At 40.0% G+C, this 26,685-nt stretch overlaps 1 protein-coding gene and 1 long non-coding RNA gene across 9 annotated transcripts in view; both read left to right on the plus strand.

Annotated features, from left to right (window-relative positions):
* LOC135712341 (uncharacterized) overlaps positions 1-26,685 on the plus strand; it is a 282,237-nt gene that overhangs the window by 130,346 nt on the left and 125,206 nt on the right. The gene's annotated exons all lie outside the window — the stretch shown is intronic.
* Positions 1,737-26,592, plus strand: LOC135712334 (PHD finger protein 14-like). Of its 8 annotated transcripts, none has more exons than XM_065235309.1 (3): positions 1,737-2,068; positions 3,030-3,373; positions 23,124-26,592. In XM_065235309.1, the coding sequence occupies exon 3, from the start codon at positions 23,232-23,234 to the stop codon at positions 24,414-24,416; it is 1,185 nt and encodes a 394-aa protein (XP_065091381.1). In that variant the 5' UTR covers positions 1,737-2,068; positions 3,030-3,373; positions 23,124-23,231; the 3' UTR covers positions 24,417-26,592. The 8 variants fall into 8 exon arrangements, with proteins under 8 accessions (XP_065091381.1, XP_065091379.1, XP_065091383.1 ...); XM_065235307.1 differs by having other exon boundaries at positions 1,737-2,032; XM_065235311.1 differs by having other exon boundaries at positions 1,737-1,952.

Here is a 26,685-nt window from a genome sequence, read left to right on the forward strand (position 1 = left end):
CTGGCTTCTAAATGGTATATTTGGAAATTTCCAAAGAAAGTTATTGTCTATTTAAGCCAATAAACCAGTTTAAATGCTTTCAATTGATAGAGGATTTTGGGGTAAATTAGGCGCTAAATATGTATATATTTGTCCGTACACAGTATGAAAACAAGCATATTTGATGCTTAGATTCCTTTTACCGCAAGAAAACCTAAATCTCATGTTAGCATTTCAGCGGCAAAAACTGTTCAGTTATCAGAAATCTTAAAAAAAAGTAAATTGTTTTTATATGAGATACCGGGGCATAATACGCTCAAAACATGCATTTGAATCAGTTTTGTCCTTTAAACTATTGTAAACCACTTTCTGAGCATCTTTTTTTTTAATATATTGGAAAACTTTCATATTTTATTACAAAATCTGGCAAATAAGGATCTCATATAAATGTTATCGATAGTTTTTAAAAGGCACAAGCTGACTACTAGAAGACAAATTGGTTTCTTCTGTTAAAGGGTACTGACTATTTGAATCAGTGAAGTATCATAAGGGGAAAGAACTACAGAAAAATATGGAATTTTGGGGTAAAATAGGCTCCACACATGCACTTATCACCGCGTACGCCAATTGAAATTTGCAGAATAAAATTCTTGACATTTTTCCCAAAGAAAGTCATATGTTACAATGTGTTGTTTGAGCGGCAGACAATTTCAAGCCTTTTTGCTGCCAAAATCCCCACTGTGCGTTGGTTCTCAGCACGGAAAACAAGATCGACGGAAATCAAATCAAGAAAAAAAAAAAAATTAAACTTCATCTTCATGCACATTTATTTTTTTTCCCTTAAATTCGCCCTTCTGGACCACTGTGCAATGGATTTTCCTGACTTTCCTTTTCGTCCACCAAGAACATTTTTCAGATTATATTTTTTTGGTTCATGAGTAATGAATTTTCAAAGTACGCGATGTCCGGGAAAATGCGAAAACTATAATTTTCCGAGAAAATAGAACCCCTTGAATTTTTTTAATGTTTTTTGTTCATATTACCATAAACTCTACCTGTGGTACCACTAAATTCGGAACAGATTCATTAAGAATCGACTGAAAGAAAGTGTGGAAGACATCAAAAATATTTTGTATTTTGACATTTATTCGCTATACAAGGATTTTTGTTAACTAGATTTATATCTTATATTGTAGAACGCCGGCATTGAGATGGATCCTTCTAATTAAAAACAAAAAATATCTGTCACTTTTACCCTATTCGTCGAATCAGAAAGAAACCGTTCATCGAACCACGTTTTTGTCCAGTTCATTTCATTCCTACTGGTACCACTTGCGACATAGAGACATTTTAATTGCCATACACAATTTCACAATTTTTAAAATTTTTTTTGGAAGTTTAGCAATCTCAGTACATTAAGTTGCAAAATAATTTAATAGTCAATCATCAACTTTATAATTTAAAACAACACCAAACCGCACACGTTCCACTCATCCGATTCACAGCGCGCAGGAACGCCGTTATCGATTATTCACACAGTTTTCGACCAGTTACCCGCCATCTTGAAACTGGCGCTGGCCGCCGTACAGGGGTAAAGTTTGTTTGTATCGTTCGTAGCACTCGTCGCTGCTGTTGCTCACTACGGTGGACGTGTGCCGTGGTGCTGGTGTGTAGTAGGTACCGTTTTACTTGCGAACAACCCACACAGGGGCATCGCGTTACCCCATTATACCAAGCAGAGCGATGTCGAAGCATTAGCAGCAGCAGCAGTGCGGGTTGAAGCGAACTGAGTAGTACAGTTTTGACGTCTCTCCGCATACACTTTCAAACATAGAAAAATTGTGAATCAGTTTTGTTGAAACAATTTATGTTGGAATATTGCAAATTTGGTCGGAAAGTGTCGGAAATTCTATAGCTGGACTATATTTTCTATCGGATTTCACTGGTAGACGGTTGGAAAAGTGGCTTGAAGTGTAAGAAATGAGTGAAAATTCGTCAGTGTTCCTGATAATCGATTTTCTTGGATATGACTAAATTTCTTATAATTATAATGGTGAGGCGTTCTCTTCTATCGGAAATGGAAGGAAAAGTACGTGGAAATGACGATATTGTGCCATTTTGGATCTAAAATAGAGCCTGTGGCTACAAAACGGTATATTTCACTCGTGAAAGTGTGTAAATTTGAGTATTTAAAAGTAAAATTCCAATTTTAGTGTCGTATCTCCGATCTCTCTTTGCTTGTCGAAGGGATTTTGTGTGTATATGTCTGTGAAGTCTGCGTTCGAATGGCAGCCGCAGTCGCGTTCGATGTGCTCACTGGGTGAAGTCAAAATTGAAATACGTGCTACAAGGTGCAAGGAACCTTATTCTAAAGTGCAGAATCTCGTGCTAGAGCAGCGACCTCTTGGCCGCAAACGTCAAGTGAAGTTGAACGATTGATCAAATTGGTATTCGCTCGTCTCGCAAGTTTAACGTGCCGTAGTGTGACTTGAATTGGTGAAAAAGGCTGCCATTTTCAACGCCATTACAATATGGACGGAAGCACCCATTAATCATGTACATTTCGGAGCTGGACTTTGTTCGTTACGACTAAATCGGATCTTTTTGCCGCGAGACAGATACGCACGGCAGTGCATCCCCGGATGCCGGCTGTTGCAAATCTCTAGTGACACTGTTCACCACAGCCAAGTGTGTTTATAGAGGAACGAAAATTGTAGACCTTTTTCTTACGGTTGGCGTGCCGCGTAGAACGTCATTGAAATTTGACCTTTCGAATTTTGTGGCAAATGAAAGTCGGGAATACAACATTTTTGACGGGATTTAAATTATTCATGGACGTTTACAATTTTCATTTTTGAAATTCTCAAATTAAGAATAGTTTTCCATTATCAATTTTCACCACTCACGCGACACTGTTAGGTGAACGGCATTCCTAAATTGACAGATAGCCGGTTTGTGTAAAGGGTGCAATATCGTCTTCCACTTTGAATCTGTTTCTCCGAGAGCGATAAAAAACAACACTTCACCGTTATAATACGATAAACTTTCAGATAGGACGAGTAAAGTTGTCGCAGCGAAAATAAAGTGAAAACAAAAACTAATTGACACTCGACTGTGAGTGACGCGCAGCAGCAAGTTGGAAATCTTCAAAACCGCTGACAGTTTTCAATAAATGTTGCAAACGTAAAGCAAGAACATAAAAAAAAAAACAGTTTCATCTTGCTAGAGTGATTTTGACAAGTGACAAGTGAATCTGCTCGGGAAGCCTTCCAGCAAGCATCAGTTTTAAACAATTGGATCGATCGAACAGACTGACAGATGTGACACAGAAATGATGAAAATCTAATCAGAAAGTCAACTTTTGCCGGCAGCGCTTGCAGAATTTCTCTCAAAGGTACGGATAGATTATATCGGTGATAAGAATATTATTCCTTCCCAGGGTACCATTCGAAACGAAACGAAACGAAACGAGATATTCTGCTCTGAGCTCCATGTATAGCTGTCATTAAAAACCAATGACTCGTGCAGGAGTACAGGGCCATAAATCCTTATCATATCCTCCATTCCTCGCCGGGTACGCACCGCCCGGGAAGAACATTAAAACTTTGAAGGCAGGGTATCTGCCATAAGCATGTTTTTATTACCGTCGGTCCCCGGTCCGAACGACTTTGTTTGCTGGCAAGGAATCGATACAACGGATGCCAGGTTCCTCAGTCGGTGTTCGACAGACATTTTCAACGACGACGGCAACGGCACCATGCTGTACCTACACCATATATTCGACACTTTCATTTAGGTTCCCGACCGGTTCCAAGTGTATGTGCGACGGACCGACCGTCCAACCGACGACGACGACGATATGGCAAGTGTTTGTAGCATCGAAGTTTTGCTGCAAAAATGATGGCTCACGGTGTGGCGAATAAAGCAGAAAACACGGTTTGCCTCTATTTCAGCTGTGTGTGCGGTGCTCTACGTGACGTCAAACTGTTATACCAGCACCAGGGGGAATGTATTTCAATGAATGCAGGCAGTGTTGCCTGCTGTACGAATACCGATGGGTTTTATGCGAAAACAAATCGGCGTTGAAGTAGCTTGCCCGATCTGATTAGAAACATGGAATAAGAGCTTTTAGTGCGAGTGTAACAACTATTCTAATAAGATTCCCAAACAAATGTGATTATTTTGTGCCTTCAAGGTGCTGTCAAAATGTATAACACTTGATTTGGGAACCGGGGAAACCAGTCTAAATGGAACCAACTGGGATGTTTCGGTTCTATGATCATGATGAACTGTTTTAAATCAAAAAGATAGCATATTTACTGTTCATCTATAGTGGTCGGTTGGTGATATTGTACATACCACACTTGAATTTCCTATGTCGACAGTAGAGATTTTGCCATCGGATGTCGCCACTGATTTTTATTTATACTATCAAACATTTCCATTACACGAGAATTTTAAAATTCGGCATAATTAAGGTGAATGCCATTGGACTGAGTGCCATTAGGCCGAATGGGTCATTAGGCCGACAAGTGGGTGCAACAACTATGAAAGGTATCATATACACATAAAAATTCAAAGATATGATCATTTGCAGCTGTTTGATGCACCCAAAGTCGCATTGACCATATCCGGATATTATGTCCCCTGGGCAGTGTTTAAAATCTGTTATGAGTCAAGACGCATGATTTCAATAAAAGTTAAGTACAAGATATGCCTACCCAAGCAGCACACGTCCATCATAAAAGTTGCTGCAGCTTGATTGTGATTGAAATAATTTACATACATATCTTACCACAACTGTTCAGTGACAAATGTGCTGCTTTGGTATTATCTTGAGTGTCTGAGAATACATTGGTCACAATGACGCGCAAAATTCGGGAACAAATTAGGGGCTCTTCATAAAGTTTAAAAACTACTGTTTGTTTTGGGCTTGCAAGTCAGAGCACCTCGTATCTCGAGACATCATGATTGTCAGCTGGGCAATAGATCAGTGTACTCAAAAGCAAACCTAGTTTGTTTTACCGAGGGGGGGGGGGGTCTTATATCTAAATCGCAATTCTAGATGCTTGAAAAATCTCACACTAGTGAATCAATCTATGAAAAATCTTCCTTCATTTCTCGCATCTACTTGTATCGTGCATCATCTTTTTGCAGGAAATCTTCAGAATCGTCATCAATCTTCTTTCTATCTACTCAGCGTGCTAACCACAGTAAAAAATCTTTCCTGCATCGTTGATAGAGTCACCCTATAGTCGCTATATTCATAGTCTGGCGGATAGAATCTCGGGAACCAGTTGAGCTGTCAAATAGCGCAACCAATCGAGCAAATCACAACCAACAACAAAAAATAGCACATCAGTTATTTCGAACAAAACTTCGGAGCCCCTTTTCTCGTGACTCAAGACTCGCCTACGCTAATTAAAAGAATAGAATAATCAACGTTTTGTTTAGAAAAGTTGATAGTATCTTTTCAATTGTTGGTCTACAATATATTGAATTAGTTCCGCTTTTTGATAAATCTAAACTAGCGACTATGAATATACCGACTATAAGTCACCCCTCTCGCTTTTTGCCTTTCTCTAAATCTCCACGCTAGCTTGAAAGCACCCATTAATGGGTAAAAAAGAATAGTTTTGCACTTTTCTTCAATATAATACACTGAAGTCTTTTTTACACGGTTTTTTTTACGCGGTTTTTTTTACACGGTTATTTTTACACGGTTATTTTTACACGGTTATTTTTACACGGTTATTTTTACACGGTTATTTTTACACGGTTATTTTTGCACGGTTTTTCACGATTTACACGGTACGTTTTTAACGATTTCTCGACAACGATACAATCTATCGACTTGATTGATGTGATTTATCCGTTTCAAGCTATAGGTAATCAAATGGCATACTTTAAAAAAAAATCACAATTTTTGGTGTAAATACAGAAATTTTTAAAATATGTCTATATGGACCATAGCATGCTATAATAACAAATGGCATCAACATCCGATTTTTTAAATGTGAAAAATCAAAATCTCATAGGTTTTTTTTTACACGGTTTTTTTTACACGGTACGTATCCCCCGTGTAAAAAAACACCTGAGTGTATAACTGTTACTCCTTAATCGGTAACAGATGTTCATTAATGGGTAAACAAATTTACTCAATAATGAATTAAGCTACTTTTATTCAAAATAGGTCTTTATTTACTCATTAATGGGTTGTTTCATGTTAGCGTGTCCGTGTTCCATGAGAGAAAATGGACAGCAACGAACCCGGGACCAACGAACGGGAGCTACAACAAACTTGGCAGAACAGTCAAAATTCGTGGGTGAGGAAGAGGACGAGGAAGTTTAGGTTATCCGTTATGTGTGCGACGGAGTACCCGGATTCCCAGCTCTCATTTCAACAACACGGTGTAGAAAAAAGCAAAAGGAAGGATTTTACGAAGGATTGTATTTTGTCTATACATCATTAATTCAACATGGCGTCCAATGTCTTCCATTTCTCTGAGTTAAATAGGCAAATTTAAGGTGTAAGCATCGGAGCCGATGAAAACGCGATTCGGAAGTATGGTCATGACATGGCTAAAAAATGGGATCTCCGAAGAGTAACGTCCAGCGGGCCAAGGCAAAAATGGGTCTAAAGACGTATACTGCTGTTATACGCATAACTGTCCCATATTCTATGAAAATCCTTATAACGGCAGTATAAGAAGCAGAAGAAGCCAAAGCGGAGTGAAAAACAAACCATCAAACCGTATTCAAAATTGTTGGAAAGGCATCTGTGCTGAAGCTAATGAATAGCGTGGAATCAAAAATCCGCTCCTTGGCTTACGACTGATCGGATCTCGGATTTTCTGCGTTTAACTATAAGATAATAGGGTTAACTACCCCATTTCCGGCCTATTAAGCACAACCTGCACTTAATCTTTCTCTATCTAGCGCAGTTTAACACCAAACGGAATGTTATTATTACTGATGGCTTCCAAATTTATTTATCTTTCCGGAAAAAGATTTGATAAAGAGAAACCAATCGTTGAGATATTGTCAAAAGTCTAACACTGCTTCTTGACGCCAAACTCGGCCTACGGATCCTAAACTCGGCCTAACGCCATTGAAACGTCAATGAATTCACTTAGGCCTATCGGATGAAGATAAAAATTGATTCGGCTTCTCTTGTTTTTGCGAATAATGGGTGCAAACCTTCATATCACGCGTTCTCATCGACTTCGGTCGGTAGCTTATTATCTAAAGTATCGCACCAAACGCACTATTGACTTGTTAACTCTGAAATCATGGATTTATTTGAAGTTTTCTGATCGATAGGCCCAAAATGGGCGATTAGGCAGAAGTAGTTCCCTACCCTACTATAGTAGAATCCAAGTGAAATTTGTGCGTCACCAGTGGCGGATAAATTTATGACAGCCGGTTCAAATTCCAGAGCTTGAATGATAAAAAAAATCAAAATAATGAGAAACGATCATTTTTATGAATGATACATGTAGGAAATTTGTCGAATAATGCAATGTTATGTGAATTTTCATTGCACTGTGATTGAAAGTTAATGAAAATGCGTGTTCTAATGCACCGATATTATTTAGGTTATGTTTTGTATGACTGCATATTCCCATCCCGAAATTGACGTCCACGTGTGCTGGATATACTGGATTATGTTGGGACCCCGTGTGACCTATACGGGAAGGACTAGCGGCCTGGGCTACACCAGTAGAATGGGTTTTTGCTGCAAAGTTCCTATCCCGGGAGTGGCCACTTGAAATTAATCTCAAAATACCCCACGACAACAAACTTTGGAATTTATATTCAATAAAGTCTACTTCAACCAAATGATGGAGCATATTCGATCTGTCCCTGTAAACAGTGGCAACCTTTCTCCACTGCGCGAATTTGTTGCTCCCGACTTCGGAACCCGAAAAAGTTGAAATTTGTTCTCGTTTCATCCCGGGATAATGCAACAATCTTGCAAAAGCAATGAAAATGTTAAACGAAGCTTAACGTTTAAAAAAATCAACCATTTTCTTGATTACAAGCAGTTATATCATTGAAGCATTTTGAAGAATGCTACTTTTCCTACAATTTTACAAACCTTTTGATCACCAAAAACGTACAAAACAAGGCGAATATCCAAATTAAAAAGTGAAAGTTCTTATATGAGTCACGTTTGACAGATGTTTTACATTGTTTACCACCGCTAGGACAACAGCGCCACTGGTGGCCGGTGGTTGGTTGGATTTGACTATAGAGAACATGAATACAAACTAAAAATCGAATTTTCTGTAATCAGAGTTACGTTATCGCTTTTTTAAATCGTGCTTAGACATTCTGGGACACCCTATACCTAATAAAGCTCTCTGGTTAAAATTTGAATGTCTGCCAAAAACTGTTCCAATTGAACTGTCAAAATGCACTGTCTTGCTCGATTGGAACAACTTTTTTTTTAGTTTTCTGAAGACAGTCGTGCTTACTTTTACCTCAGTGTTTAAATCTTAACAATCGGGAACTATGTACACAATTCGGATCAAACCAATCGGACTACTTCACAAATAATTCAAGTGTCCCTCAAGTCTAGCCGTCTTTTGTAGTGCCTGTATTTCATATGATGAAAAACCTGGTATATAAAGTTTGCTCAGCGAAGTGTTTTGGTGAGAAAATACAACTTTGTCGCAGGCGTCATTTCGATCAGAAGTAACTTTTTCGTGCAAAGACGCCATTTTGAAATAAATTATAACCTCCAAAATGACCGAATTTAGGTAAAACTGTGGATTACTGCCCATAACACACAATTAAAGCTGAACATTGTATTAGGTCCTAATTAACAATGATCAATTCTCTTCGTCAACTTTTCTTGTTGAGTTTGTCGTATTAGATGCTAGATAAAAGCTTCTTTTATCGATCTGTGTGCCAAAATTAGCTGGGAATGTCTTAGAATGGCTGTGAGGATGTAAAAAGGAAGTCGACCAAGAAAATCTGTCCATGTTACTTAGGACCTAATGCATTGTTCAGATTGAATTGCCATGATGTGACCAAATGCTTCTGCATTTTTCATTGGATTCATGCCACCAATAAGGATCATCGTTCGTTTTTGTAACTTGAATGATTCACAATAAACATCTAAAAAAAGCTCGATAAAAATATTGAAATGTCAAAGTGTTTTTGTATAATCACGTTTTCATGTTCAAAGTTTGCTATCCTTACTTTAAACTCCAGCAAAAAGTGTCGTTTGTTAATGTTATCTTCTCTTTCCCAAAATATCGATATGAGGTAGATGTTTTATCGATATCGGGTCAAAAGATATCGATTATCGTATCGATAAATAGTTCTAATAATATCAATAAAATCAATATTATTTATATCTGCTCAGCCTTAGATCGAAACTAAGATACCGACAGCAAATAACTAAGATTAAAACAAAACAAAAATTTGTACAAACACATGACCAATTTGTCTGAACTTCTCTGACATATCTTTGGGCAGCTGACCCATAAATTAAGAAAGGCTGCGATATTTCTGAAACGCTTCCTAGCCCCTGAATTTTGAGTCTTTACTCTTCTTACGCTTAAAATGGTTGAATTACTACAAAGGCTTCAATAAAACTAAAAACCTCCAATCAGTACATAGTTCCCGACGATGGAAAAACCGGCCTTCATGCAGAGATTCTTGTCAATCAGCTCATTTGACATACGTAGGCACAACATCGCATCCCCAAAGTCCGCGATACTAAGCGATGCGCGTGGTATGTCAATCATGGCATGTGACAATCCATCCCAATTGACATCTACCACATGGCAATCTCACTCTCTCGAGGCGGGCCCTTTTCACTGTTCAATCAGTAAACGGCTCCCACCCAACCACTCCATCCCGTTCATGCACAATTTGATGCTGATTGAATCGGAGCCGGTAATGGAAAATACTGATGGTGTCCTTTGGCGCTAAATGGCACTTTGGCAGAATTGATTTTTTCTCTGCTACCCGAGCGATTGTCTTTTTTTGGTAGGGAACATTGAAAAACGAATATCTCGATGTATGCTGCTCAGCAGAAGATCCGTGATAGATTCTTCTGGGGAATCATGTTTATGGCAACAGGTCAAGTGTCTGGATTTTCCATCGTTAAAGCAGACGTAAAGCCTATAGACCCGCATTAGATTGCCATTATAAATGATGATGATTATTGTGGGGAGCTCGCGTGGCCACTCTTCATCGTGTTTTTTTTTATGGCAGATAACAGCCATAGGACGACACGTTATAACAGCTGCAATAACCGGGAGCAAACATCCATCAGGTCTCATATAAATTGCCCTCGGGGGTCCTGGATGGAGGCCGGATTGCTGATGCACAACTTGTAAGCCGTACATCATCGAGATTGAGTTGAAAACTTTCTCTTTCTTGGGAGAATCTTTTCTTCGCGCGTTTCATAAGAAAAATCCCTCCTTACTTCCTTCCCACACATATTTAATTTATAAGCCACTATCACTTCCGGAAAGTTGGAAGCCGATGGAATGTCCCGGAAAATCCCATACCCAATAGCCGGGCGTAGATAATCCGTGCCCGTTTCGATGAGTGTGTGCATTCAAGCTAAAATCGTCGCATAGTTTTCCGAAACAGCCTCAGGAAAATCTGCTCAACCTCGCTGAAGCAGCTACTTAATATTAATGGCATGATTGCATAATGCGACAGTTTTAGAGTTCCTGGCGTGGAGGTCCCTCTCTCTTCATCGTCGTCGTCTTGTGCCCTGATGGCAGCATAAAACTCTATATATTTTATCGGTCCTGACAGCAAGGATCTGCTTGCTCACCAACTTGTTGTTCCAACTCCTGAGTACGAAGGGTCTTGCACCGCGACGAATATTGCAGCTGCACTCTGGTGCCTGTTGGGGTTGTGCTATTGCTTTATTTCATGATAGAGCAGCACTCCTCTTTTGGAGGGGGGGTGTTGATCGGGGTGAGCTTGGAAAATTTATGCTGTCGCGACTTTTCTCGACCCCATTAGTTAGGACGGTATGCCAACCATTCGGTGTGGGATGAAACATTTGTGTTTCCAATCTTGGGAACGATAGTGATGGAAATATGCGGAAAGCTGCTCGGTGGGATGATTAGATCGTTATCAGATGTGAAAGGTGTGACATCGTCATATTGTCCGATGGAGAACATTAGTTTTGGAATTCTCCAAATATCGACTCCCCTCAAGTAAGGCAAGGTTCATCGACTTCTTTAAATCGATCGTAAATTTTGCGTGTGTCTCTTCCGGTTTCGATCAGCCACTCCCTCGCAGCAGATTACGTTATAATCCTTACGTTCCTTTTCGGCCTTTTGCTGGACTGGGGCGTACTGAACATTTCACCCTTTTTTCCAGCTTCGATCCTACCGGGTAAAAAGGCTCCATAAATCACCCCCGCACGTTTCGTGACAAAATGTTGTTTTACTTTTTCTTGTCTGTCCTACCGAATGGTTATCTACCTACCATAGTTGCCGAATCTTAATGGAAAACATTGTTTACTAAACTGTTACTTTCTGATGGACACAAAGAATTCTCCCCACTCTCATACTCAGAAACTTGAAACCCCATTTTTCGTCAACGGACGTAATAATCCGTAAGTGCTAACTTCTGCCATGGTAGAGAAAGCAGAAAAAATGTCCTTTGAAATTAATTAACTGTGCCCAATTACATTTGAGCTTAGGCTCCCCAGTTATGGACTTTTATCCAATTTTGCCAATAAACCTAAATCTGGACGCCGCATCAGTTCATCGTATAACAATATCTTTAAGACTCAATTAGCCGTAACCGGGCTAGGGCTCAGCCGGCACTCACACGCACTATCAATCACCACCCTCGGCTGTTTCTACCTTACGAGTGACTCACTCCTATCGAACTTTACCATCAATGATGTGTTGGAAAGTTTGATTACATTTGGGCACATGTGAGTATAGTTGCAACTACTACAGAAGGTACCGTTGTATGTTTCATTGTAGTGAATTCGTCCTTAACTTTTCGAATACCCTGTTCACAACGACTGCCACAACCTCTGCGCTAGGCAGGTTGAGGGTGACTATGGGATGAGGCAGACAATCAGAAAGTTAATCCCTCTTTTTATCCGAAGGTGGAAAAACATTGCTGACCGAAAGTTGGCTCCCGAGGAGCAATAAAACCGAGATTGGTGGGTAGAATTTATATGGCAGGAGTTGCTTCCATATACCGTAGTCTGGGGGTAAATTGATCACCAGGGGGAAATTGACCATAATGGGTTGTATTTTTAGTTGACACGTTGAAAATTGGAAGTGACAGATATCAAGAGAAATTTTATAGCATTTCATTACGAGACACCAATGATTGCTTTGACGAGTTTCTCATACCAAAAAAGTTGATTTTACAGCTTAATTTTCAATTTTATTTAACTGATGACGTTCAAAAGGATTAAATAACAGCATTAAAAAACGGTCATAGGGTTGCAACGATTGTTGTCTTTAACTTGAGAGTAGTATTGGTTCACTAAACTAAGTGTCAATAGCTGTGAATTATTCAATATTGATAAATCATTTGTTTTCTGTGATTTGAAAAGAAATTGCCTACATTGAGGCGCTACTGTGCACGAATACATATTTACATAGGGTGATCTTGTCAAAATAAACGATCTCAATGAATCGATCTATTTTTTGTTTTTTTCTGAAAATAATCGAATCACCGATTTAATCCACTCAAAATCGATTCATTTTGTTGTTCAAAATGGCGGTAAAATGATGCAAATATTACATGACATGTAGAGGCCAGGAGGTGATGGTTGACGCCATTTTGAAATCCAAGATAACAGTTTTCTAAAATGAACGATGGCGACTTCCAGCTATATGCAAACTGCCAAAAACTCTACTGGATGTTTTGAAATGTTAATGAAATGTTGGGGCCAAATTATTTTCGTCATTTTAGAGTCTTACGTAAAGATTTCCAATTGGGTGATTTCCAGTTTATATACTCATCAATATGGGTATTTTATGAACAGAAACTAAAAGTATAAACCTGGGTATAGCGGAGTATATCGATTTAATTTTGCAAGGCAATGGAAAACTGCTTGAAAATTTTCTCAAGTTTAAAATTGCTCTTTCTCAGTTGATTCCCACCAAAAGTTCTGGAGTGCTCAAGCCCCCATGACTCTATCGAAGTTAGTTTTCATACATGTTTCGTCAAAGTATGTTATACCACAGACAAACAGACGTAACACTTCATTGTGTATCTTCGTTCACGCATTTAACGGTTGATTTGAATATAATAAGTTCCGCGAACTACTCGCCGCAGCGCTGGCATCGGATGACTTTGACGTTTCTATACATTATATAGAACTTTTATGCAATATTGTTTGCGAGTTAACGAGCAAGCTTGTTTTACGCGAGAAGCCCGAGAGATGTCGTTACTGAGGTCCTATGTTTTGAGGTACTATGTTTTCAAGAAAAACTTTTTCAAAGAGTTACGTCTGTTTGTCTGTGGTTGTACTGTAATTGAAAACTCAGCTGAATCATTAAAACTATGCTGGTTTTTTAACTTTGTTCACTTAGCCTGCTGGTTTTTATCTTTGAGCTTAAAATTAAGAATGTGTTATGGAAAAGTATAAATAATTTTTATGAGATTACACAGCAAAAAATAAAATTTTATTATTACATCCAAGAGGATCGGAGGTCGAAAATCTCATGTAATTTTTATGGTCACAAAAATAAACAAATGTAGTAAAAGCAGCGTAATGTCAGTTCATGCACTGTATTAATGATAATTTTGTCCTTTTTGGCAAGTAATATTAAACCATATTTTCGACACGATTGAAGTGCATCCACTTTGATGTGATATCAAAATATTTTGTTTTTGCTGTGTACAATGCATCATGATAGATAAGAACAGTAACTGCATTTGTTGCTTCTGAATGTTTGGCTCCCGCTTGGCAGTTTACACTGACTCCCTAGTGACAAGCACCTTGAGTTGACTTGTAAAATATCGTGCAATATGGATTGGATATATTGGAAAGAGGGATGACATGTAGAGGCCAGAAATTGATTGAAAATTATGGCTTCCTATTTGTAGTCTCTCAGGTGGAGACTGTCGTTTTTAGACTGACAAATAAAGGGTGTCCACAGTTAAATTGCATCCCTTAGAAGAACTCGTCAAAAATAAGTCTCTCAACCGATTGTCATGAAATTTGCAGGGAATGTAATACTAAATATAAACTTTGTTGACGTATCTTTATTTCTTCACAAAACCCAAACGCTCGAACTTTCTTCTTAATTACACCCATAAGATTTTGTACAACGGTTGAATCGAAATTTTTATTCTGCTTTCAACCATGATTTCAACATTTCTTGCTCCTTAGTGACAACTTTACGATGCTTACGGAGTTCGTGCTTCATTATAGCTCAGCTAAGTGTTTGGGGATTGAGATCCTTCGGCACAAAATTGACACCATTCGTCATCCCTGCAGTAGTGACAAGAGGCTAGATCCGGCCAAAAAATTGTAGGAACGTCGTGTGATTTGAGAAACGGGAGCAGTCGTTTCATCAGGCACTCATTCATTTAGGCTTGGCCATTTACGGTTGTAGTACGTAGTGTAGTAACGAAAGGCTTGCTCCGTTTTCCGCACGAACAAATCGCTTGCCAAATCACGAATTTCTTGGGGAACTTCGACACTTGCTGTTTCCTGAGGGATTCTGAATCATCGAACTTGTCTTTCGCAGTCACATACTGGTTTCCCGGAATTTGTTTGAAGTCCGCTTTTATGTCCATGATACAGCAGTGTGGTTTTGTCAACATTTGTATGTACAGCTTACTTGCCCTGCCTAGCTGTCCTATTCTGTCGTTCATTGCGGTTTGGTGCTTTCTGAACCTTGAAATAACGTAGTCCTGCTCGTTTCTTGGCAGGAACATTTTTGTCAGGTGTAGTTTTTTCGCGACATCCCAAACGGAATAGTTGGGTTTACGTTTGAAGGCAGCAGCTACTTGCTTGTGATCTTCAACGCAGTACAGAACACTTTTTCTTGCATTCACTGCTTTCGATCGACAGTTAAACGTTGTCCAAAACGAGAAACAGTAGAATGTTGAATTTCCAACATCTTTCCGATGGCTCGGTGCAAAAGATGTGAGTTGTTGAGGTGAGTGTGTAAAATTTTCTCGCGCATGCGGTGTTCCTTCGACACCATTTTCAAAACTACTAGAAATTTCGCAATGAAACTCACGCAGTGTATACAATACACGCTGGCGCCATCTCACCCAACATTTCATTCAAATTAACCCAATCGGCAAAATGTTACAGCATTTCGAAAGTGATGCAATTTAACTGTGGACACCCTTTATTTAATTATATTTCAGAATTTTCGGAACGCTATTTTGCTATTTTGAAATCCAATCGTTTTTATTCCGAGATCATTCAAATGCGAATGCACTGTTCATTTTTTTTTAATCTGAACAAAAATCGAAAGAAAAAGATCGATCCAGTCGATTTTTAGTATGCTTGAGATCGATTCAAAAAATAGATCAAAAATAATAGATTTTTCGGAATTCGATTCAAAATCGCCCAATGCTAATGTAAATACACTTCGCACAAGGATTTTAGCAAGGATTCCCAAATTTTATAAGAACATGAATTTGAAATTTACTCGAAAGTAATTTCACGGGTTGATAACTTTCACCCCATGTCGATATTTATAAATTAGAGATTACAAAAATTTCACAAAAATAAACAAAACATATGGTAACACATGCATGACTAACGATAGACTCATAGCTACTGATGTAATTCCATTAATTAATTAATTTCGTTTAATGTAGAAATTTATTTTTACATTTACCTTATTAGGTGATCAATTTGCCCCCGGATTACGGTACTCATAGTTTTGTGATGAAACAGACAGAACCGTATATGTTCGGAAGTGCGAGGGTAGTTTTCCTGTTCTACTGTATGAGTTTGCAAAGTTTTTTGAAAGGTATGAGGTATGATTCAGAGGTTAATGAAGGTGCCAGGGACACGCAATGCAATAATGGTGTGTTTGTCAATTGTGGCTTGTTGGAAGTTTGAGTTGTTGGTGCTGAGTTTGTTTTGTGTGTTGAGTAGGATGAGTCAGGTATTTTACCGGTCTGACCATGTCATTTTTATAGTTTTACCACTTGTGTTAAGAGACAATTGCCATCCAGAGATAGCACAGACACAACTTTTGACAACGGACAACAGACAAAACCCAGTAGGGAAATTTCCTTCTTTCGAAAAGTTCCATCACATTTAGCGGGTTTATAGGACAAAATGGTTGAACTGAAGAAAAGGTTGATTTGATTTTAGTGGAATGCAAAAACAAAACGGAAATAATCGATGGAACAAAAGGTCTGAAGGACAACATATTGAGTGAATCAGCTTTGACGTAGATTGAGAGATTTAAGTGAATTACTTAAAGGACATTTCTCTTTCTTGGTGTAGATGCCTTCTATAAAACAACAGTTGTTGTTTCACTGACAAGTGCTATTGAGCAATCCTAGTGATAATGCTCCCTTAGCTCAGTCGGTAAAGACGCAGCTGCAAAGCAAGACCATGCTGGAGGTGACTGGGTTCGACCCCCTAGGAATTTTACGGGTTGAAAAATTTCCCTGGGCATATAGTATATGTTTGTACTTGCCACACAATTATTTTAATGCAAAAACGGTACAGGCATCAAAAGCTCTCAACTAATAATTGTGGAAGTGCATCTAGAACACTAAATTGAGAGCACGCAAAAGCTAATCTGCGATAATCAACAAGCCTGACATGCGACAAAGAAGAAGAAGGTGTTCGAAATTTTTTCACATTTTAAAATTAATCTTGGTTATCACCAATCATGATTTTTATGGAGATGAATCATTATTCATTAATCATAATTATTGGAAATGAACTAACCATTTAACAATCAACAAAAAATCCTTATATCACGCAGCTTTGTTTTTATGATTTCTTAAAATTGTCCTTGAAATTATTTTCGATTTTTTAAGATAATCCCAAAAATTTTCGAAAGTTTTTTTATAATTCTATTTAAAATTCACATTATAATTTCAGTGCAACTCACAAATATTGAACTTCTGCTCAACTTTGTCTAGGAACTCTGATACTAATAATTTTAAAAATCATTTGGATTCTCCTCATCATTCTCTTGAATGCTTCTCGAAAACCGAATTATACCCGGAAAATTCGATTTCATTGGTATCCCCTCTCCTCTCTCTTCTGGAATGATCATTTTTTAAAAGACCGGCCATCTTGAAAATCCTCCACCATCTTGAATCCACCATTTTAAAAATGAATCATCATTTCAGATCACTTCAGATCTGATTGCCAAAGCCGCCATTTTGAAATTGAAATTTTCATTGCAACAGCAGATTACCATCACTATGCAACAAAATCGAATTGATCTTTTTATAAAAGACCTGCCATCTTGAATCCTCCATTTTGAAAGTCATCCATACTTACCTTACCAATCAGGCTAAGGCCTAGTCGTCCTCTGCTATCCGGAGAAGTCGTCTCCACGCTACTCAATCCATGGCCACACTTTGCCAGCCTCGTAGTCTGCGAAAAGTCCGCAGGTCGCCTTCTACTTGGTCAATCCACCTTGCCCGCTGTTCGCCTCTTCTTCTTGTTTATGTTGGGTCGCTTTCGAGAACCATTTTCACCGGGTCGTCGTGCGGCATTCTAAGGACGTGCTCAGCCCACCGTAGTCGCTCAATTTTTGCAATGTGGACGATGGATGGTTGTCCCAGCAGGTAGTGCAATTCGTGGTTTATTCGCCTCCTCCACGTTCCGTCATCCATCTGCACTCCACCGTAGATGGTACGCAACACCTTCCATTCGAAAACACCAACGGGCATAGTCCAGGTCTCGTGGCCGTAGAGGACCACCGGTCTAATCCGCGTCTTGTAGATAGTCAACTTCATGCGGCGGCAAATTTTATTCGACCAGAGCGTCCACCGGAGTCCAAAGCAGGCTTGATGGAGCCTCACTCTCGAGTTTGAAATGAGCCAAGCGTAGCATTTTTCTGAAGAGTAGAATGTCTACTGCCAAATCATTCCACTGAGCTTCAGAGCTTGTGAGCGTAGGGGGATAAAATTAGAGTGAGGTTTACTGCCATTCATTTTTTTCCTTGATTGGTTTTCCGTCGATATTGTTTTCCGTGCTAAGCACCAATGCTACCGACGCCAGGGAGGCAGCTCCCACACTTTGACCCTACCTATTGACCCATCAACTCATGAACCGGGGACCAACGGCTTAACTTCCCTTCCGAGAGAAGGCGTGATCAGAGATGTTATGCCTCATAACTGCCATTCATGTTCTATCACTCGCTCTTACTCTCTCCCTGGGTGAACTCTAAGCTTCTTGCGTCGAACAAAAAAGTCATCCGGAGTCTCGAAATGCGCACCTCACGTCAAATCATCCTCTCGCTGAAGTTCACTCTCCCTCTCTCTCGAGGAGTTTTTGTTTACTTCTTCCATATTCCTGTCGCCACTCACTCGAGGTAAGGGCTGGCTAAACTCGCAGGACAAATTCTGTTTAAAATTCCTATAGTGAGTTTGAGGAGTTTTAGCAAGCCTGGTTCAAAGTAGGCCCGAATCCCTGCCATAATACGTCTTTGAATTTCTCTGCTTGTATCATTTTTGGCAGTCACCAGTGAGCCCAAAGACGCGAACCCCTCGAACACCTCGATTTCGTCACCGTCAGTCTGAACTCGGAGTGGGAGGCTGTGGGAACTTACGTAGCGACAGATTCCTTTTCCAAGTGGCCGTCCCAGCGCACTATCAAATCTTCCTGCAGCTGGTTAACCACCGTCTTCTGATGACAAGACGCCTCTTAATGTCCGAGCTTACCACACCGGCGACAGTTTTTATTCAATTCCGGCCACTGTCTCCCAATGTAAGCGGGACGATCACAACGCGAACATCGGTTTCGTTTACCCGGTCTGTACAAACTTCGCCCAGAACCGTTTTTTTGTCTTCCTAGCGCTTAGCAACCGGACCTTTGGAGACAATAGAGTGCTGAACACTACGCAAATGGCTGTGTCCCACTGCTGTTTATTGGTCTGGTGGATACGCTTTCCGGTTTGTCGGTGATTTAAGAGTTCAACAGCTAGCACGCCACCTCCACTCGAGCTTGTCTCCTCTTCGAAGGCCTCGCAACGGATAGCCGACTGAACCACAAACTCAGTATCGTAATTGAACATTCGGGCCGCTCTCGCCAACTCCTTGTTTAACATCTCTTTCAGTAGTTGGGATCTGACTAAGCGGACTTGATTCTCCTCACTGTATTTACAGAGCCGAACTTGTGACACTAATCTTTCGCGGAACGTCACAGTGGACTCTCCACGGCCCTGCGTCATGGCAGTGAACTTGTCATGTTCCGCAGTAACGTCTGTCGTTGCTCGGAAACAGCTGGAGATATTTCCTACCATTTGTCTGTAGCAGTCTAGGTCAGAGAATAGCTAGAACGCAGGACTGCGTTGCAACTGAGCCTGTTGTGCGGAGTATGTGATGCCATTTAAGGAGATCGCTATCCTGAACTTCTCCAAATACCTGGTAAATGCCTCCCTCATACATGTTGTTTTATCTGTCTTACACCGTTCGAAAAATTTATGTACATTTCTATGAGATATAGCGCACATAAAATTAACGCTAGACTTGGCATAAATTTACGCGATATTTTGTGTAAATTTTAGCGCAATATCGTATAAATTAGCAATATTGTATGCAAGCTTTTAAACGATTTCGTTGTTTATGCCAAGTATAACTCAAAGTTAAACGAAGGGAGATTCTATGCGATAGTTAATATTCAGAATTTTTTTCTGTGTACGAAAAGGTGGAATGTTATCAAATCTGATGGGAAAGCTTGACACAGGTATCACATTGGAGGTCAGTTCACTTCAGCCTTGCGTCAAATCGACTAGTGCTTTTTGCAACACGTCCAGTCTAGCACTCGTGTCGGTGGCCTTTACACTCGTGGTCGTTGTTCCGCTACAAATTGACGAGTGCACAGATGAATTTGAGTTCACTCACTCGACAAAAAGTGACACAACAGCGGGGCCCTGTTTACTAAAAATGAACACATGTGTTCATTTTTAGTAAACAGGGCCCCGCTGTTGTGTCACTTTTTGTCGAGTGAGTGAACTCAAATCCATCCGTGCACTCGTCAATAGCATTCGTTTTTTTCCGAATTGGCATCCAAAGATTCGATCGCAGCAGTGTTCACTACAACGCACATATTTCCTTTGTCTTTTGGAGGGCGTGCATTCGCGGTCCCCGCTGGAAGCTCGTGTTCTGCGTATGATCCTTCATCACCCGAACAGCTTCCTAACGCATCTTTGCTTAAATATGACAGGTTGGAGGAGCTATCACCATCTTCATCTCTGTCCTTGATTGAAATTCTCGCGCATTTTCCAGTGTCTTTCATACTTATCCACTGCCGAGAAAATAGCAGGAAAAACCGATCAGAAATCTCGTGATGAAGATCTTAAACTTTCCGCCTAGTGTCCCATGGTGCTAATTCGACCGCAGCCAATGAGCTTTCGGAGTGATATCTGAAAAAGACCGCAAACTAAATCACGGACATTGGCCCTCTCGCTGCAGGAAGAAACGAATGGGCACGTGTCCATGGGTGCAGTAGAATCCAGTCGGTGGCAATAGTTTCAACTCTAAGGGCAACATTTGCAATCAATTTGTGGGGCCGTGCTTGGGCTGCTGCTGGTTAGAACCTCAATAGAATTGACAATTAGAAAATGTTCCGTGCCATATGTCTTGGTTTTTTTGCAGGACATCTTTACATTTTTTACCAACTGTTCCTCCTGATGCTGCTGCTTTCATTAAGAAATGAATAATTTCATGTCGATAACAAAGCTTCGCCACGTAAACGTAAATTGACAGTTAGCCGAGGGGTATGTTGCAATGCGTATTTGACGGGGCGTAGAGTGTATCCCACATCCCACTCCTTCTAAAAAAAAAATGAACTCGCTAACTTCAGATAGTTTTCGGAGACGTGTAAATAAAGTGGGATGATATAGAAGTCTATGTTCGCAATCCTTCATTGACAGTTATCTGTTTAGTTCAAACTACACACTTAAAAAAAATCATGTAAATTTAGGTGCTCTGAGACTGACATATATGAGCGTCAATTTTTACCTAAAATTGAGTCATAATAGGTGGAAAATTCAGCTTAATCAAACGAACTTTTCAGTCTCGGTGCATTTAATTTTACATGACATGATGGTTTACGTCTCTTCTTTTATGTCAAAGATGAATTCCGTCACGTGTAAAATTAGGTATTTCTAAGTGTGTAGGTGCTTGATTCTTACAATGTACTGCTGTGACGATTTGGTTCAGTAGATGCGCGCACTGCCACCTTCTCCTGCTCTACTAGTCTAACATAATCCTTGAGATAGGAAGAAGCTTTTACTGTAGCACAGATAGAGTGATGGATAATGCACAGATCTGACTATCGCAAGGTTCATGATTCAAGTCCGGTCTGAAGCCTATTTTTATTAATAAAAAACTAAAATAAATAGTCACACCATCTGTTACCTAAAACAGAGTCGATCTGTTTATATACTGGTAGAATTAAGGGCGTTATTCAGTTAACTATCACGTCCACTGATGTCAGCAAAACTCAAACATCGCAACTTCATCTCACCTCAACACATTTTAGCGTTCGGTTCCTTCCATGAAAACAAAATGGCTCTAACTTAGTTTTCGTTTGTTCCTTGCAACCGTATTTCTTAATTTTCACTTTCAAAAAGCTTTTTAGCTGCTAACGTGTTGAGTGATTCTCACAGCAACATTATCCAGAATGCTCAATTTGTATTCAATTTAACTGGCAGGATCGCCATTGTGGGAACTTATTGCTCCGGGTGAGAATCACCCACCACGGTGCAGTAATCACACAGTAGGTAACTCAACAACCAGCGACCGAAGGAGGACTCGAACACAGTGCTCACTGCTTTCGTGTTGCTAAGAGCAACCGTAACGGTACGCTGCTAAACTCATTTTAGCAGCCCTCATCATAGCGCAGCTACCGTATCGGGGGTTGCCATACGAGTAACTAAAATAGCAGTCGGCTTCTCGGTGAGAAGCGCGTTACCAAATTTAGCAGCGCGATAGCAGCGCGATAGCAGCGCGGGAGAAAGGTTGCTATTCGTAGAATTGTCAAAATGCTCACTACCGGTACGGACTACGGCGAGTAAATTGATAACCGCGATAGCAGCGACCGGTGTGGAGAAGAGTGACTAAACTAAAATGAGAGCGCTGTGCGCTGTTAAAATAGTCGCGCAAATGACAACGACCGTTACGGTTGCTCTAAGCTGCAAGAGGATGAATCTGTTCATTCGTCTGACTGTTCAACGAGGGGTTCTTCCATGCATTATGCAATAACGAACGGTAATACATTCAGTTATGTATACACTCCACAGAGACTAACATTGTCTTCGCTAGAACCTTTTCCTTTCATGTATTTTGTCTTTGATCCGTTGATGGCAAGTCCAATCCGCCTATCAGACTGAAGGCTGATCTGATATACGTTTCCGCCATCGTCTCAAAGTTCCGTGCCATGATGTCGATGCCATCGGTGAAGCTAAGAAGCTGGATGCGCTTCCTGAAAATTGTGCCACTCGTGTCTATCCCTGCTCTTCTGATCACACCTTCTAACGCGATGTTGAATGGCAGACACGAAACGAAAAGAAAAAATTGCGGGCCGAAAATCTCCTCGAATGAGTTACATGCATTTTTGATCTCAAGGACATTTCTTATGATATATACATTACTTATCCAACTAAGAATCAATACGGAGCAAGCATAGGAACATTTTTTCCGCGGCACAATTTCGCACACAGTTATTAATTAACTATCACAGCAAAGACGAAAAAACTATATTTTTTGGCATTACACTTAGTTGATGGACCTCCGGATACCGTTCTTCCCGCTGACGGTAGTAACTAAACATCCATTCAACTATTTCCTTTAGAAGATCCTGGTAGTCACCACTGTGATAGTAGTTTTTTTAATTTAAATAAAAACTAAATAATAAATAAAAATCTCCGTTCTGTTTCGTTTCGTCGAATGGTCACTCATAGTTTGAATATATACAATGATCTTACAAAAAAAAAAACCTTCTCTTACAGTTATCGATCTCAATCGTATTCAGAATCGAATGTTCCCGACAAGACCCGTTCAATCCGTACTATAAATTACAACTAGAGAGGAAATCCTCAACCAGCCAACCTATCACAATGACCTCCGTCAAAGACACGGCATCGTTCTTCGTCAACGGCAGTTCGAACCAGTTCGACTTCGTCCTGGCTATGTATCCACAGGTTCTCAAACTGAAAGCTCAAAATAAATGCAAAAAACCAGAAGACCTTATCCGGCTAGACGATTGGTATCAAAATAAGCTTCCACAGTTGATCAAAAAGCGCGGCAAGGAACGGTTCCTGGTGCACGAAGAGCTGGTTCAGACCATGAAATGGAAGCAAACACGCGGCAAGTTCTTCCCGCAGTTGTCCTACCTGATCAAAGTCAACACACCACGGGCCGTGATGGCAGAAACCAAGAGAGCATTCAAAAAACTTCCCAACTTGGAGCAAGCCATCACGGCACTGTCGAATCTGAAGGGCGTCGGAACTACGATGGCTTCGGCAGTATTGGCTGCAGCCGCCCCCGAATCTGCCCCGTTCATGGCAGATGAGTGTCTAATGGCAATCCCGGAGATTGAAGGCATCGACTACACCACCCGCGAGTACATGAACTTTGTCCAGCACATCCAAGCCACTACGGACCGGTTGAACGAAGAAGTGCACGGGCCGGTGAGTAGTTCAAACGCAGATGGTAGCAATGACGAAGATAGTGGCGATGTGCCCAATATTCAAAAGAAGTGGTCCCCGCACAACGTAGAACTTGCCCTATGGACGCACTATGTTGCGAGGGAACTGCAACCTGAGTTGTTGGACGACATGCCTGCCGCAACGGAGGGCAGTAAAAACAGCTACTCTCGAAATCCAACGTCAACGATTACTGCCGCCACCAAGACAACCACCGCCACGAATGGTGCCTCGTTACCGTCGTCCGAAAACAATACCATTGAGGAACCGTCCGACGAGAGCAACCTGGAAACCGAGCTCGGTAAGGCCACCTCGGATGAATCCTCCAAAGACAACAAATACACCGATAGCTTGGACGAGTGTACCAAATCGGAGGATAGTCTGGAGAAGCCCAGCACCACGACGGCCAGCATTCGGAACAACAACAGCGACGAGGTAAATGATAGTGATTCGCAGAGTAGTGCAAAGAGGTCAACCACATACGACGATGAAGAGGAGGACGAGGAGGACGAAGACGACGAGGAGGACGGAGAGGAAGATGACGAAGAAAGTTCGGCCGATGGAGTTCCGGATGCCAAGAAAGCAAAGGTGGAGTAGAGCTGTGCAGGAAGCGGGAAAACTTTTCTAATTACAATTAAACCAGAAGACCGGGGCCGGCGCGTCTGAGCAGACAGAGAAAGAACGAATCACAAATCAAAATCAGTTAACATAATTAACGTCGGACAGTGTGCGCTTCCTAGGACTTCCAACCAGGGGCATGGAACAGGTACTACATCGGATCTAGGTAAGTCTAAAACAGTTGAAGAGGGGGCTGAGAAGGCAGGAGAGGGTGGGTGGTAAACATCATCAACATTAACAACAACAATGCGCCGTAACTGAAAACACTATGTACAAATTATGCTTAACTGATTGTAAGTGGAAAAGCACGTGAGCTAAACCCTAGGAAGAGACTGGGTGGGTGAATGGAGACGAGAGAGGCAAGAATAAAAGAAAATTGCGGCTAATTGCCTACAGATACACACACACACAGGGACAACCTGATTGGGGAAGAGATAGACAAGGGATAAACTTTAATTGAGAAGAATTGCTTGATATGAAGGGAATACGCTTTTTTCCCTTCGAACGGTTAGATTTTAGTAGGAAGTTGAGGCATGATTTAATGAAAGAAGTGAAAAAAAAAACACAAATATCGAGAAGAAGAGTGGTTGAAGGCGGAGAGAGAATGAACGGAAGTCTTATCATTAAGCTAAAACTTATTTGATACTCTTCGGGCGAACCTATCTTAGTATATAGTTGAACTCTAGTTGATGTTCCGTTTTTTATTTCCTTCAGCTGACTGCTTCGCTTGAAATGGGTTCCCATTTTCCAATGATTTGTTAATGCTTTCCTCCTCATTCTTGGATTTTTGCTAAGTCGGCGCGTGATTATATCAAGTGGAAAATGCTTTCATTTTTTTAATTAGCTCAGGTCCGCGGTTACTCGTACGCTGGCTGAAGTGGATGGAGTTTATTTTTCTCTTTAATTTAAAGAGATCTCTGTGGTTAGCAAATTAAGAATTATTGGATATGTTGGCCTTCGATATTCCCCTAGAATGAGATCCGGAAACATCAATTCCCCTTTTCACGCTGCCGATTTGAGATAGAAAAATGCATAACTGAATGCGCCTCCACCCTTTCTCAACTGATCCTGATCCAAAGTTAAGTCTGCACACTGTATCGTATACTAAACTTTCGTTTAGCTTGATTTTAATATTCGAAATAAACACACACACACACACATACATACACACACCGCTTGCAAGGGCACATTCCATCTCTTGAAACCGATTTTCGTTGTACGTTCAAGTTGAAAGTAAACCAATGTAGACACCTAACCGTACGTTAATAAATATAGTCAAAAAAGAAAAATAAATGAAAATAAAAAGTAAATGTATTGGATTCAATTCAAAATTATGTCCACGTTTCCAGTTTCAGTTTCATGAAAGTTTTCGAAGATTGTGAAATAATACAGATGCGATTATAAAAATAAAAGCTGGTTTTCATTTCATTCGTTGCAATATTGTGCTAAGCAGATTCTCGTATTAGAAAATTATTATTTATTATAAACATTATGGTCATTATTATCACCATACTATAATCAAACAAAAGGTCTTAAGTATCACTCACAGTCTAATCAAGGGGAAAGAAAAAAGAAAAGAAAAACATAAAAATTTACTAATTATCAGTACAGCCAATCTTGTAAAAAAAATGAATTTTGGAAGAAGAAGTAAAAGTGGTAAAAATTAAATAGTATTAGTTGCCGTTTTAGTTTCCGGTATGTATTCAAAGAAAGGAAAAAAAAAGTAAAATTTAAGCAAATCTATACGAAACACATGTTACAAAACAAGAAACATAGAAATGACAGTTACTGACAAACACCATCCCCGAAAAATGAAAATACAAACATTTACAAGCAGAGATTGAAAAACTCTTACCTAAGTAGCAAAAAACCTGAGTGCGAAAAAAATGCCAGCCCTGCTGGATGCAGTTATTACAAGACAAACTTATACAACACACAGCTATGATCGAAGAAAACCAATAGTAGCCCTAGGGACTAGTGATCAAACCAATAAAACTTAAAAGAAAAACCGAAAACAACATTTAAAACAACTAAGAACAAACAGTAAATAAAAACAGAAACCACTAATAGCCTTTAATGAAAAACAAATAAGGAAATACTTTAAATGAATGTAAAGCGTAAGTAGAAACACAATATACCGAGAAAAAAAAAACAAGCAGGACGATATACGGAAACATGGAGAAAAATGACAGCAGCGAATACACCCATACCCAAACACGCATAGCACACACTCCTATCCATAAACCTA

This window comes from Ochlerotatus camptorhynchus, unplaced genomic scaffold (assembly GCF_037179485.1).
Source record: "Ochlerotatus camptorhynchus isolate MF236.1 unplaced genomic scaffold, CSIRO-AGI_Acam_v1.1 ptg000471l, whole genome shotgun sequence".
Lineage (NCBI taxonomy): Eukaryota > Metazoa > Arthropoda > Insecta > Diptera > Culicidae > Ochlerotatus > Ochlerotatus camptorhynchus.